The sequence below is a fragment of the Drosophila persimilis genome, unplaced genomic scaffold (genome assembly GCF_003286085.1).
Source record: "Drosophila persimilis strain 14011-0111.01,24,50 unplaced genomic scaffold, DperRS2 tig00000000-arrow-pilon, whole genome shotgun sequence".
Classification (NCBI taxonomy): Eukaryota; Metazoa; Arthropoda; class Insecta; order Diptera; family Drosophilidae; genus Drosophila; species Drosophila persimilis.
In genome coordinates this window covers 7,416,166-7,431,071 of record NW_020825288.1, presented here as the reverse complement: position 1 = coordinate 7,431,071, position 14,906 = coordinate 7,416,166, and the positions used below count along the sequence as shown (strand labels likewise).

Genomic DNA, 14,906 nt, shown 5'->3' with positions numbered 1-14,906 from the left:
GCAGGAGCGGAGGCAGAAGAAAAAAACAAAAGAAGGAACACCAGAGCAGGCGGGCAAACAAAGGCCAGTCGAACGCTGATCAGATTAAGTGCTTATAACATGGACATGACTCCATTGACTAACCAGCACGGCGGTGTATCCCATCGCAGCCCCTCTCCAGGCCGGGACGGGCCTGGTAGCCAACGCGATCGCGGGCAGCGACAAACAACGCGCAGCTTCAACTTGCCACCGCGACACATCGATGCGATGGCTGCTGCTGCCGCTGCTGCTGCTCCCGATGATGCCCCAAAACGATGGTGGCACCACAACAGCAGTGCGCACCACTACTGTTCAAAGCGGACTTTTGTCGGCAATTGCGGGCTGTTCCCTACAATTTTTGGGTGGCTGTTTGGGTAGCTGGAGGAGGAAGGCATTCAATCGATTTTATATTTCGAAAAGAAATATTTATATATTTTTATATTTATATATATATTTTTGAGGAAAGTGACCTTAAATCTGGAATATTTAAATATAATGATATATGTCGAAAATACACTCAGAGATCTGGGGGTGTACAATTTTCAATCTTAGTGTAAATATAAAAAAATTCAGAGCTATTTTCCCTAAGTTAAGGATTAAAAGAAGTACTAGAAAGATCCTAGATCTCTCTATCTAAAAATACAAAAAATATATATAAATTAAAAAGTAAGTTATCTGAAGCTGAAAAGGGAAACAAACTTAATTATAGCTTTCAGACACCATTTCTTAATATTAGTATTTAGAAAATCAGGATAGAAAACAAGAGATTTATTTTAAGGAGTACAAAAATATTGGAAATTTGTGTGGCAAAGAGTAATCGAATAGTTTAAGGTGTGCATTATGAACTAGGATTGTCCATAAAGGATTTCATATCAACTATGATAAAGTATCATCACCCACTTTTAGCCATATCTTCTCTCAGTCTTCCCCAAGGAATTTTCTACCCATCCTTTCAGAAACAATCTGTGGGACTTTCATTACTATAGAAGCTCATTCCTAAAGTCCAACAAACTTAAACCCATTACACAACCACACCAACACACACCCACTTTGGGGGACTCTCACACACACTAGAAGAGGAACAGAGATCTTGCCAGCTCCATCTCTGTCGCTCACCCAACGAGCGACGAGGAACGAGGAGAGCTTGCCTCAATTGGCGGCATTAAACGAGGCCCGAACCAAAGCGGAACCAAAGTGCTCCAATGCTGTCCTGCCAGCGGCTAGAGGCTGATGCGATTGTCGTCGCCACATGATGCCTGCCCACTCTGGCACATTTTGGCCATTGTTCTCGTGGCTCTCCCTCTGCCTGGAACACTGGAAGCCAGCGAAATGTAGCAAATGTTGCTGTTGAAAAAATGTCAATATTCTGATTCCGCGAATAAAAAAGAGCCCGACCGAGTCCCAGAGTCTCAGACAGAGGCTTCCCATTCCCATCCCAGATCCCACTGATGTCGCCTGGGCCCTGACGTTCAGTCCATCTTGGTGAGCCGCTTAGTTGCATCCACAGACCCAGCAGACACGGCCCTTGCTCCTGCTCCATTCCATCCATTCTGCGTAATTCAGTTGCAGTTGAGATTGAGCAGGAGGAAAATGGCGGGCATCAGGCGAGGGCCTGAACCTCAACTACCAGGATACAAAAGCGTTCCGACCGAGAGTCAAGTCGGTCCAGAGCGCTGGCGGCAGATCAAAAAGCTCGAAATGGCTCACAGTTCAATAGGCTTTGTGCCGGGGACTGGGGCCGGGCCTGGGCCTGGGCCTCGGCTTGGGCCTGGGGCTGCCTCTGGGAAGTAAGTTGGCAAGCGGCTATAATGCGCTTGGATATGCAAAATTGCATTGAAATTTGAATTCAATTCAAAAGGCCGTTGGCCCCCACATCGGGGGCAGAGCAGCGGGAGGAGGCGGCAGGACCAGGCCAGGTTGATTGTGCGACGGTTGCCAATTTGAAGGAAATCAAAAACTCTGCCGCTCCGGCCATCCGCTGCTCTGGGCCGCTCTGGGCTTAAGCAAATTACGCAACTCCCGGCTCGGGTTTTTGTCTTCCCTGTTGTCTCTCTTTTTCGGGTTACAATCTTTACAGCTGCAGCAGCTGGAGTGCTGGGTGCTGGAGTGCTGGAGGCTGGGGGATTTGCATAGAGCACCAGCAGCGGCCACAAAAAATGAGTCTCTTAATAGCCGCCGACAGTTACAAAGTGCCAAGCAATTGTGGCAAATACCAAGCCGGCTTCGCAGCCTCCAACTCCCGATGCAATTGCATGCCACATGCCGCATGGGCGTGTTGCTTGGGGGCGTCTTTGCCGGTTGCATTTGGCTTTCAATTTGCCATCGAGCTGGCTACACCTCTGGGCGTTCCAGCAGCAGCAGCAGCAGCAGCAGCTGGCCACCGAAACTTCTGGCGCAATCATAATTGCAACAAGTAGTCGACGACTCTTCGCCGTGGAGGTCAAGCAGCGAACAAGCGGCACAAGCGGGGGCCGTGTGGCATTATCTAAATCAAGGCTGCCCCAGCGAAGGGGGGCACTGCAGCATGAAACGAGATTTTTTTCGGCTGCTCTGCTGCTGCTGGGGGATTGGTTCGGATGATCTTGATATGTTAATTCATTCATGCTGAGATTTATGTGCACAAAAGTCGGGACAGGAAATGAGGGAGTATCGGGAGAGGATGCTGGCCTTAAAGTACCAGAGAAATAATTTATCATGTACGATATTACGGGTTGAGAATATCTTTGGTCCTAGCATTGATTGAGAACTGTGTTTAAGGGAAGTTTATTTGAATTCTAACTTAAAGCTCCTCAACTTACGAGTCTCTATATTCCTGCTTCTAGAATGGTTAGTCTATAAATACTATGGATTTCTTAGAACCAGCCAGACTGTAGACCCTTGTTTAATCCTGTTCAACTTCCCCTTTATCGATTCTTGTTAAGACTCTTGACCAAGCCCGCCCAAAGTTTCAACTTCTTGGCCCAAAACGACTGTGAATGATGCGGCGAAACAATGCGCTTTCAGCGAGGGATTACCATTGCAGCATTTTGGTACATAATTGCAAGTGCCTGGCGGCAGACCAGGGCGGCAACCGGCTTTGAACACTTTGGGCATCGCTTCTGCGGCGCACAATTATTAATGGCCATGTTAACAGGAGCAGGAGCTGGATCGGCTTGGAGGTAATCAGGAAATCTCCATGCAGGATGTAGAACTTTTGCGGCTGTCAAATGGATTGAAGGACATGCCAATGGAAACACGCCTCAATCAAATGTGGCCGAGCACATTTGTTACCGCATTATCTGAATGGAAACCCTTTGGTTTAGGAATAGGCTTAACGCTGGCGACTGTTTCTGGGGTTTGGGATGGATGGCCCACAGAGGCTGGCCGAAACAAACAAATCTTGGCTGTCACAGCTCCTCAGTTGCGGCATTCAATTGTAGTCCCCGTACAAATGTGAATGTGGATGTGGATGTGGAATCTCTCACGTTGCTGGGTAGTTGGGCAGCGTGTTGCGGATATGAAACATATCTCCGGTTAGCAGGCAGGACATTTCCGTTCAGTCTCCTGCTCTGTCCCCCCGTGGCAGTCTATTGAGCTGTCATAAATCCCATGCTCGAGAGTTGGGATTTGCGGCAGGATATTGCCCAGAAGGATGCGCGCTGCTGCCCGCTCAACTGTGTAACAATTTGATGGGCATTTGAATGCAGGCTCATGTCATTTAGTTGCCACAAAGAACCCCGGCCAGCGGCCAGCATCCAGGCGCGAGGCAAACATTTCAATTGAGTGCCCTAAAGTGAGACACCTGGCACTTAAGCGCCAGGGCCAGGGCCAGGGAGCAGGGAGCAGGGAACAGGACCGCGTCCAGGATGAACATCGAAGGCGTTCGCCTGACAAATGAGACAAAGTGACACAAGTCAATCAAAGGCCACGAAAATGCTCATCTCGCAGCCCGCCGCATATAAATTCCATTCGATTGGCTCTCGCCCAATTTACTGCCCCACCCCCCCTTCACCCCTCCGCCCACTAAACTACCGCATGATGGTCGGGTCGGGTCTGGCCCCTTGGGGCCGAAATGTATTTAAATGAATTCCGTCAGCGTCGGACCCGTGCAAACCAAAGTGATGGACGCATTTAAAATGTCAATACGCATCCAGCTCAGAGCCAACTCAGACCCAGTCCCAGTCCCAGTCCCAGACCCATCCAAGAGCAAGGAAGCAGAGAGACAGGCAGATCCAAGAGGCGGCCGGCGCGTAAGCTTGAAGTCATTGAAGTGGCGGAGACAATGAATCCTGTCAAATCAAAGTAACGCAACGAACTCAGCCTGGCGTGGCATGCGGCGCGCGAACCAGCCACGGGACGGCAGATACCTCGATAAGAATATGCCCCAAAACCGGCGAGTGTCCCTTGTCCCTTGTCCCTTGTCCCTTGTCCCTTGTGCCCTCCTCGACAAGTGGTGGGTCAGAGACGCAACCACTCAGCTTGCCAAATCCATTAGAGTTAAATAAATTTTGATTTTGAATTCAATTTGCGCGGTAACTAGGTAGAGTTTCGCTCTGGTTGGAGCGGTCCCCGAGGCTTGGCCAGTGGGTGGATTGTAAACTACTTGACAGGAGCTCCCTTCCTTGGAGCCTTCTCTCGGGCAACCCTCGAAAGGTATTCCGTTTCTCAGGGCCCATTATTTTGCAGCTCAGCGATTCAAAAGTTCATGGCATTCATCGGTGTCCAGCCAGTGGCGTTGTTAATATAGAAGAGGGATATCAGGGCTGATCCAGAGGGGAGTGAACATTCACGAAACAACATAAATGTAGCACGATTCTGTGGACATCCCCCTGCCACAAGCCCCTGGCTGGCATCTCATGACCGAGCAGGACAGGCGGCGAGCTGGCGACAAGTGATGAGTGAATGCAAAGAATTTGAATATTGTGCCGCAGCGGCAGTTGACATAAATCGTCAATGACAGCAACATCGCCTCCTTTGGCCTTAAACACGCAACCAGATCAGGCGGCGACTGAAGCTTCGGCGGAAGGGATTCGGCTGGAACAGGGTACCAGGGACCAGAGACCAGGGACTGCAACTGGGACTGGGACTGGGACTTGGAGACGCGGCGGCTATCAACGGAGTCCATAGAACACGACAGACAACTGTAATCCGCGCCATTGTACACAATGCTGGAATTGAGGATGATTGCTCGCGGGTCCGTTTTGGGCTGTCAGCGTCAGAGTCAGCGTCAGCGAGCCTTTCAAAATCAATTCTAATCGATTTAGGACACTTTGACAGCGTTTATTGGCAGCATGCGCGTGGCCGCCGCGATACCAACAACACCTTCTTCCAAAATGTCGCTGTCTCTGGCCAAGCGACTGTGGATGGCGGCGACGACCCGGCGAAATGTCAACCACATTTTGGCTTAAACAGCCTCAAAAACAACAACAAGAAAAAAGATTGGCGACAGAGAGTGAGAGAGAGCGAGAGAGAGAGGGGGGAGCTACGCGATACGGAACAGAAACAAAGAACAAGGCAGCGGCAGCATTATCATTATCTCAATGGAAGCTGATTGAAAACAGATAATTAAAATCTTCTAATTAGGCGGCATGTTCACGCACACACACACAGATACGGGCTATGCGTGTGTGTGTTACCTTAACAACTGTCGGCTGTCAGCGAAAACAAGTTCATAAATCTTGCATCCAACAAATCGTTTTGCAACATGAAAGAACATTACACATAAGAAGGAGCCACCAACAAAAGACCGGCGAAAAAAAAAGAGCAAACTTTTCCCATCTGGGGGTATACCGTACAGGCTGGCTGGCTGGCTGGCTGGCTGGCTGGTGTGTGACAACGTTGCGGTGGCCAAATTATGGCTGGGAACCTGGTTGGATTCTGGATCTAGACCATATCTGGTGGGCGGGAAAGGGACAGAGACTTTGCCACTAGAACAGCTTGATCAGGTATAGGTTCTAGTGTACTCTGGCTTAGTTTTTTGGCTTAGAAAGGTAGCCACTTCCCAGGGACACGAAAACAGGTCTAAATATCAGCTCAACTACCGTTTCTTGGGAATTACTATATTTTTACTAATGCTGTCCCGCTAGGACCTAATTATCCGATGCTATTTCTCACCAAAAATCGAAGTCATCATGTTTTAAAATATTTCTTTTCCAGCAATGAAGTGGTATTCACCATGATAATATTTGTGTTTCTAGTGGAACGTTTTCTTTATTACACACACAATTAGTCTTTCAAGTAGAAGAACTGTTTCCAAGCATAAAATGTCCCAAATTATACAATATTTCCGAGCCTACACAAATTAAAATCCATTTTCAAAAATGGCGCCCACTTCTGACCGCGCTGCCAACTATCACAACAGCAACAGTGCCGCCACTGGCGGCAACAAATGGCACCTGCATATGCGATAGAAGCAACCGATTTAACCGATTCAGATTCATAGCATACTTTTGGGTGTAAATGTAAACGTCATGTAAAAAGTTGGTACGTAAAATGTCAAATATATTTTGATTATTATTATTTCTGTGATAAAGAAAACCATTTAAACAAAGGTTTTAAGCCATATTTCAACATGAATGAATCAACCAAATATATTTATAAAATTATTGACATAATATACATCAAACACTGGCTACATTGCTTATTATTTTCTGATATATCTGCACCCCCTTTAGATACGTTTGTGCATGAAGGAACTCGTCGTGGTCATGGAGAAGAACCGGAGTGTGGTTCATGGGAGAGAAACCCAAAGCCGAAATACCAACATTACGCAGATATCGACTATCGGTGCCGCCGGGAAAGACCTGAAGCTTGATTTCCAGGCCTCTGAAAAGACAATACCATCAATCCCGACCTTCATCAATGGAAAACCCCAAAGGAAAACTTACAGGTGATCTGTCGCTTCCTTGAAGGCAACCCAGAAGGGATTTGTTTCGTCAGTGGCAGTGGGCGGAATGTGTCCCCGCTTCTGCTCATACTCCAAGTCGATTCCCCCGCCAGCCTCATCAGCCCATTTATGAAGCTGTAAAACGAAGCTATGAATATATGGACTATCATTCAGAAGATAACCTACATTGGCATCAAACTCGTGGATGTCAATGTCCAGCGCCAGGCGGCAGTCGAAGCAGACCATCAGCTGCGGAGGCACCACATTGCTCTGTACTCCACCCTCCACTCGGGTCAGGTTAACGGTCGTCACATCGCCAATTGAGAGCTCCGGGTTACTTTCGAGCCTTTGAGATTGGACCTTGCGGAACTCCATCATCTTGCCGAGAATGTAGCTCAACTTTTCCCCGGCTGTGTTAGGCAACAAGAGCGAACCGTGGCCGGCAGTGCCGCCTATTTTAAAGAACACACCTGTGGGCAGAGCAACAGCTTAGTCAAATTAAAGAAGAACCTCATAATATCCACCTACGTCTCACAGTTCGCTCGGCAAAGAACACAGGTATCTCCGACGTGGGCGAGGCGATTCCTTCGTCTAAACCAAATCCCACATTCAGGGCACGGAACTGCTTGGAATCCACAAATGGACGCATCGCCAGCCTTCCTCCCATTTCTTCGTCTGAATAGCAGGTCATTTGATCAGAGGATCGTTTCATAGAAGCTGGATCGATACTTACCGGCCACAAAGGAGATGTGAATGGTTCGCTTGAACCTCGCACCATTCCTCTTTAGAGCCCGAATAGCTGCCAGATACTGCATCCCCACGCACTTCATGTCCTGTGTGCCGCGTGCAAAGATGCGACCCTCCTCATCGATCTCCGCTCCGAAGGGCGGATGCGTCCAGTTCTCGGGGAACACGGGCACCACATCCATATGGGAGTTGAGCAGCACGCTGGGAAGTTCCGGCTCCAAACCCTGCCAGGTCAGGACAACCACTGGGTTGTGCTCATTGGCTGGATAGTAAACCTTGATCGGCAGCTCCAACTGCTTCGCCTGACGTCTTAGAAACTCGACGCACGGTTCTGATGGAACAGACATGTGATTACCAAGATATCGAGGAATATCCTCCAAATACCAACCATAGTTCGGATTGGGATGCACACTAGGAATGCGCAGATACTCCCGAAAGTATTGCAGTTCTTCGTTGGACTCCCAGTCGCTGGCGCTCATTGCGTATTGCTCAAAGTTTCAGTTGAAACTGAGTAAAAAAGGCATCCAAGAGGCAACAATGAAGTTTATCCAAGATTATCTCTAGACAAAAGTGTTATCTTGGAGCAATTTGATCGTAAATCAAAGCGATAGGCATGTGAGGGGATGTCGTAGAAGGTTACAATACTTTTATTATATCTGCTCTTTCAAGCGACTAATCTACACACAAACACAGCCCACATTCGCAATGTTGCTGATGATCTTCTGATATATCTGGACACCCCTCAAATAGGTATCCGCCTGCAGGAATTCGTCGTGATCATGTAGGAGCACGGGCGTATTGTTCATCGGAGAGAAACCCAGTGCCGGAATGCCCACCTGGCGCAGATATCGACTATCAGTGCCGCCAGTGAAGATTTGTGGCTTGATAGCGAGTCCCCTGAAGAAAATACCAATTATATGGAATGAGCCCTCTCCGGAGTTATATCTTTTACTCACAGATTATCCGTGGCCTTTTTAAAAGCCACCCAGAAGTGGTTGCTCGCATCGATCGGTGTGGGCAGCACTCGAGGCTGCTTCTGCTCGTAAGTCAGCTCAATGCCTCCACCAGCCTCGGCACACCATTTTTGGAGCTTTAACGACAAGCAGAAGAGAGTTATACCTGAGAGCAGTGCACTAAACCTAAACAGAGACTTACAGTCGCCTCAAACTCCTGGTGATCCACGTCGAGGGCCAGGCGGCAGTCGAAGCAGACCATCAGCAGCGGAGGCACCACATTGCTCTGTACTCCACCCTCCAGTTTGGTCAGGTTAATGGTCGTCACATCGCCAATGCAGAGCTCGGGATTGTTCTCCAGTCTCTGAACCTGCACCTTGCGGTACGCCATCATCTTCCCCACGATGTAGTTCAACTTTTCACCCGCCGTATTGGACAGCAGAAGAGATCCGTGGCCGGACGTTCCACTGATGTGGAAGTAAACACCTTCGGAAGGAGAATATCAGAGATAGAGTTCTTCAAGATTGTGGGATTATTTGAGCTTACGCCAAACACTGCGCTCCGCATAAAATACCGGAAACTCCGCGGTGGGCGATGCCAGACCCTCGTCCATTCCGAAGCCCACATTCAGGGCACGGAAATCGTCGGTATGCACGAACGGACGCATTCCCAGTTTGCCTCCCATTTCTTCATCTGAGTTGGAAATAATATAGTTTCTGGATTTGTGGCTATACAACCGACTCTTACCAGCAACAAAGGAGATGTGGATGGTTCGCCTGAACCTCGCACCACTCCTCTTAAGAGCCCGAATGGCTGCCAGATATTGCATCCCCACGCACTTCATGTCCTGTGTGCCGCGTGCAAAGATGCGACCCTCCTCATCGATCTCCGCCCCAAAAGGCGGATGCGTCCAGTTCTCCGGGAACACGGGCACCACATCCATATGGGAGTTGAGCAGCACGCTGGGAAGTTCCGGCTGCAGACCTTGCCAGGTGAGGACAACCACGGGGTTCTGCTCATCGGCTGGATAGTACACCTTCATGGGCAGCTCCAACTGCTTCGCCTGGCGGTCAAGGAACTCCAGACATGGTTCTATCGAAACAGTCATAGAGTCAGAGAGTGGGGGCATCCACAAAACACTCACCGTAGTTTGGATTGGGATGAACACTGGGTATGCGCAGATACTCCCGGAAGAACTGGATCTCCTCGTCAGATTCCCACTTGCTGGCAGACATTTTCTACGAGTATCTAAAGCAATTTAATTTTAAAGCCCCCTCCAAGCGTACTCCGTACTGTTCGAGCGCTCGGACGCTAATGACTCGAACAGATAGTGTCAACGAGCGATATGGAAACGGACGGAGGGAGATAATTTTTTGTAATTTAAAATGTAGAACGAGAATTGTAGTTAGTGTCAAACATGTTTAAGTCAATGCCACACGGGGGGTAAGGTACAGTGGGCACTCTTAGAGGTGATCAAAATGGTTGATCCATTCAAAGTAGATTTCAAATTGCTCAACTTTTCTGTCGGTTCAACTATTATTTAAGATTTGTTGAATATCTTTCAGTTTTAATCAGTGTTTACTGTGCTCCGCTGTTAAATTTGTTTGAGTGCCTCTTTCTGTCTCTGTCCTGTTATCGTTTGAAGTTCATTTATTTGCTCTGACGTCAGCTTGGTGACCATTTGTTTTGATCAACTGATTTGTGCACAGCTTCAACACTACCTGGACTGTACAACTGCTTCAACACTACCTAAGCTTCGGAACTGCTTCCACACTAGGCTGTTGAACTGCTTCAACACAACCAACAACACACTGCCACATCTTTTGAACTGCTTACACACTCTCACTCCTTCTGAACTGCTTCAGCACTCCCAACGCTGTTCACTGCTTTCACACTAACAGCTGTTCTTGCACTGCTTGCACACCGTTCAAATTCAAAATATACTGCATTTAATCATTAAATTTACGATTATTTCATACATTTTGGCATGTAAAACAAAACTTAAGAGGACTTATAAGCAAAGAATACCAAATCACGATCCGTTCCTTAGGCCTTGCGCTCGAACAGCACGGGGAATGGCTTGTCCTGCGGCGCCTGCAGCCAGTTATCCTCCGAGTACATCACATTATTCTCAGTCTCGATCACGTGGAACGTGTAGGCATGACGGCTCTTCTGTGACCGGTTCTGTTCACTTTTGTGCACCACATTGCCGTGGATGAGGATGCAGGTGCCTGCAAATAAAAGGAGGTCATTGCTATGGCTTTCTTGGAAACTTCTGGTCCTCCTACTCACCCTTGCTGACTTGGATCGGTGCGAAGCTGGACTGCGGATAGATTGGAGCAGCACGATCGTAGACCATCAGCTCAGTGGCATTCGTGTCGGGATTGCGCATGTAGCGCCGATGCACGCCGCTCTTGTGGGAGCCCTTGATGAACTGCAGGCAACCGTTTTGCAGGGTGCAATCTTCGAGCGCCATCCAAAAGCCCACCGCGGAGTTGGGCTCTGTGTGCAGGTACCAGGAGTCCTGGTGGGGAATCACCTCGCCCCCGATGCCGGGATTCTTGTAAATGTACATGCTCTGGCACACGGCCGGACGGTTGAAGTTGAGCTGCCAGCAGATCTCCCTCACGCGATTGCTGAATGTGATCGCATTAAAAGTGGGGTGCTCCACGTGCAGTGCGTGTCCCACTTTGTTCAGCGCAATCATTGGGTCCACCAGCAGCTGCCCCTCCTCGCCCACAGCTCCCTTCTCGAAGAAGTAGCGCACCTTGTCGCCCGAATCCATGAAGTACAGCTCCTTGCTGTGTGCATCTTCGGCCTTGATCGTGCTGAAGATCTTCCGATTCGTTTGTGGGGCATCCAGGCACAGGGTCCGTCCCTCCTGATATAGCGAGTCCACCTCCTCGGCGGTGAGGAAGTCCTCGATGACAACGTAGCCATTCTCGTTCAGCTGTAAACGAGTGAGTGGAAAAATTGGTCACTGGTTTGCATGGAATACCCATGAAAGCGGGTGAAGGTCTCTCTACTCTACTCATAATCTTTGTGCGGACTCTTATCGCCTGCGCCGTCTCGTCTGGCCCGGTCCCAGTCTGTTCGAGTAGGTCCGGTAATGGGGGCTTGAGATGTTATCTATATGACTGTGTAACGGGCACGCGCGTGCCCCCTGCCCCACGTTGCACTCTCCTCTTTTGAATACTCTTTGTTCGCGTTGTTTCATTGTCTGAACTTTCAGCATTTGCTAATTAACAAATTCTGATGCATGTCAAAATGTAGCCCAAACTAGTGGACTGAAAATCGTGCTCATTCATTGAAATCAGTCAACGTAAAATTTAAATTCTCACATTTATGTGTCTTCTTTTTAACAAATGGGGTATGATGTGTTCACCGTTCGATTTGGCCACCAAAACAATAATAGTATTTGATGAGAAGAATATTCAGAAATGGGATGTTTCTTTATCTGTTAGCCACTCAATATTTCATTCTTTGACAGAAGGGTAAACAAATTTCGGTTTGGTAAACACATTAGAAAGACATATATCATTTTCCTGGTGGGTGCGCTCTCTTTCTTCCCCACAATTTTGCTCTTTCTGCGAGTGGGGTTAAATTAAATAAATTGAAATGGCTAGAAAATGAAAAACGAGAGTAAAAATAGTCGCCGTGACTCAAACAGATGAAACAAAACGAACGAACAGAGGAACGGAACACACCTGCGTTCATCGAAGAGGTGGCAGCGATCGAATCGTGTCAGCTGTCCATCGTTTGACGAATCGCAGAAGCATCAAATCATCGGTATGGAGTGTTATACTATATATGGGGTAGTAGATGCTACTTATAAATGATTCTGCAATCGATTTTCCGATCTGTTTGACTTTTATTACGACAAGTACAACCGCGCCTTTGGCAATCCTATGTTTGTCAATTTATTGTTTGTTGAACTAGAACTTGCTTAAGTGGTCATTCTACAATTGAGAGCTTTGTTGAACTAGAACTTGTCTGGGCTTTAGAATATTCAATTCCAGTCTTGATCCATTTGGTTAAGTGGGAATTGCCGCACGTTTCGTGCTGAATTGAATATTCAATTCCATTATATCAAAATGTTTACTAACGAAACCAGTTTGTCCGCAAACCATTTCAAACCATAATTAAGCCCCATTCGAGTAGGTATATTATTACTATGGGCCCCGTCAATTCCACAAAGAACTTGTCTGGAAATCAAAGATCCCATTCTGGTTCGAAAATCGTTTCCTCAATTGCTACTAAGAATCGTTCGCTTTGTCTTTTCTTTCGTCCAACAAAAGAATGCTTTTCCGCAGTTGAATTTTCCTCGAAATGAGTCGACTCAACGAAATGTTTATGATTCTGATGGATGTAAATAACACGATGACACTCTGGCAAGAACGCAACCGCCAGGATAATTTTAATGGGCATGACTAACTATTACCACACCGTTCCCCCATGCTGACGTTGGATGCCATCGCGTCTACCAATAAATAAATCGATGCTTGCCATTTACCCACCAAAATAGACTCGCTGAATCGGGAAGACCGATCGAATATTAGTTCTTAAAGGCGGAAAATACTTAGTACTTGACCCACCTCGTCCAACAATTTGCTGTGCATCTTGTTCGTGTGTGTGTGTGTGTGTGTGTGAGTAAGAGCCTCGATAAATCAATAGGTTTTACTTTTCTTTTTAACTGAAAGATCGCACAACTCGCCAACTCTTGTTTTCTTTCAATCGATCGAAAATGGGAGATCTTTAAACAGAACGAGCAACGGTTTGTACTGTTTCGCGGTTCGCGGGTCTTTAAAAACTGAACGGTAGAGAAATTTTCGAAAAATGCTCGGAAATATCAAGCAGAGCAGAGCAGAGCAAAGCAGACCGTGCGCAGAGGGCAGGGGCGGACGAGCTCCCACGCGGCGCTGCGTTGGCTGCTTAACCGTTAAATATTCTAAACATATGTTCTCTCTCTCTCTCTCTCTCTCTCTCTCTCTATTTATACCCTAGCAGAGGGCATTTTGGTTTCAAGTAGAGGTTGATTTCTAGTAACTATGTACATATGCTGTACATATGTTGTATGCATATATGATCGTCAGGTAAAAACATATCTGGTACTTTTAAAATATTGCAAACAAATGTCTATTAATACTGCTCAGATGAAAAGAAGCAAGATCGATTTTTATATATTATAAATGAAGCTGCCTTAGAAGCGATCGGGCTGAAAACAAATCTTTGCAAAACAAACTAAATTGTTTTTCAATAAATGTATTTCGATCGTCTTGTAAGGGTATCAAAAGCTCGGCCCCAAAGCATACCATACCTTACTCTTGGTCTCCCTCTCTCTGTTAATTTCTGTGTTTGGCTGTGGCTCTCGCAATGTTAAATAACAGTTGGAAACATGTTAAGTAACAGTGTCTCCCAGTGTTAATGCTTCTGTTGTGCTGTTCCGTTTCTGCTGCAATTTGCTAGATGTTTCTTTATGAACTTTAATGTTTGTACCACTTAAGGCATTGACTTTGATAACTAAATTGTTATTTAGTGAGTTAGATCTAGCTCTGGGTGCTTCTTCAATTCCCCCACTTACTACTCGTATTGCTCAATCTCTCAGTTGATTCCGGTGTTCGTCGCATAATATGCACTTCGTTGCTCTTTCCTCTCCCTCTTCTGTGTGACACGTGTGTTGGGTGTGATCAGCGGGTTTTGTCTGGTCTCCCACTTGTCTGTCTGTTTTAGTTACATCAGATCTCACATATGCACATATGTAGGTACAAACATACTTGCATGTAAGTATGTACAAATCTCTGTTGAATGCAATATTCACATGTTTTTTTTTTATGGTGTATAGTTGTACATATTTACTTATATGTATGTATGTACATATGCGTGGGCTTTTATGCGTTGTCTCCCTCTGTCTGGCTGTGGCTGTAACTCTGATTTCTCAATCCAACATTTCAACGGCGTACACGAAAAGTGTGCGAAATCATTAATTGCCGGTCTGTTCATTGCACAAACTTGAAAAGGCGTGAAAATAGGAATTAGAAATGGTTAAGATACAGATACAGATATACAATACAATAGAAAATAGGGAAAATTTCGAAAATGTAGAAAATGTACGTTTTGATAGGAACCAGCAGGAAGAAAACAAGGGCCAATGGAAGGTAATGGATAGGCAGGTTCAGACAGAGACGGAGCCAAAGGTATAGGACTATAGAGCCGGAACAAAACACAGTAGGACATATAGTTAGACGAACGGATCAGACGGGGAAATCTTGACAGAACACAAGTTATAGGTGAACAGAACAGGGCTAAAATACAGCACAACATAT

General features: G+C 46.9%; 3 protein-coding genes across 3 annotated transcripts; all 3 read right to left on the bottom strand.

The window, feature by feature from the left end:
• Nucleotides 1-6,561: 6,561 nt before the first annotated feature.
• LOC6588033 (aminoacylase-1B) lies at nucleotides 6,562-8,124 on the bottom strand. Its single transcript, XM_002012824.2, has 6 exons — nucleotides 8,019-8,124; nucleotides 7,617-7,961; nucleotides 7,412-7,558; nucleotides 7,070-7,353; nucleotides 6,885-7,018; nucleotides 6,562-6,822 (listed from the first exon to the last, which is right to left on the bottom strand). Exons 1-6 carry the CDS (start codon nucleotides 8,107-8,109, stop codon nucleotides 6,618-6,620), a joined length of 1,206 nt encoding a protein of 401 aa, XP_002012860.1. The 5' UTR covers nucleotides 8,110-8,124; the 3' UTR covers nucleotides 6,562-6,617.
• A 122-nt stretch (nucleotides 8,125-8,246) lies between these two features.
• LOC6588046 (aminoacylase-1) lies at nucleotides 8,247-9,933 on the bottom strand. Its single transcript, XM_002012823.2, has 6 exons — nucleotides 9,728-9,933; nucleotides 9,331-9,675; nucleotides 9,130-9,276; nucleotides 8,786-9,069; nucleotides 8,587-8,720; nucleotides 8,247-8,527 (listed from the first exon to the last, which is right to left on the bottom strand). Exons 1-6 carry the CDS (start codon nucleotides 9,816-9,818, stop codon nucleotides 8,308-8,310), a joined length of 1,221 nt encoding a protein of 406 aa, XP_002012859.1. The 5' UTR covers nucleotides 9,819-9,933; the 3' UTR covers nucleotides 8,247-8,307.
• A 582-nt stretch (nucleotides 9,934-10,515) lies between these two features.
• Nucleotides 10,516-13,353, bottom strand: LOC113566459 (phytanoyl-CoA dioxygenase domain-containing protein 1 homolog). The gene is made up of 3 exons (XM_026992103.1): nucleotides 13,179-13,353; nucleotides 10,876-11,533; nucleotides 10,516-10,814 (listed from the first exon to the last, which is right to left on the bottom strand). The coding sequence occupies exons 1-3, from the start codon at nucleotides 13,200-13,202 to the stop codon at nucleotides 10,630-10,632; spliced, it is 867 nt and encodes a 288-aa protein (XP_026847904.1). The 5' UTR covers nucleotides 13,203-13,353; the 3' UTR covers nucleotides 10,516-10,629.
• Nucleotides 13,354-14,906: the final 1,553 nt, after the last annotated feature.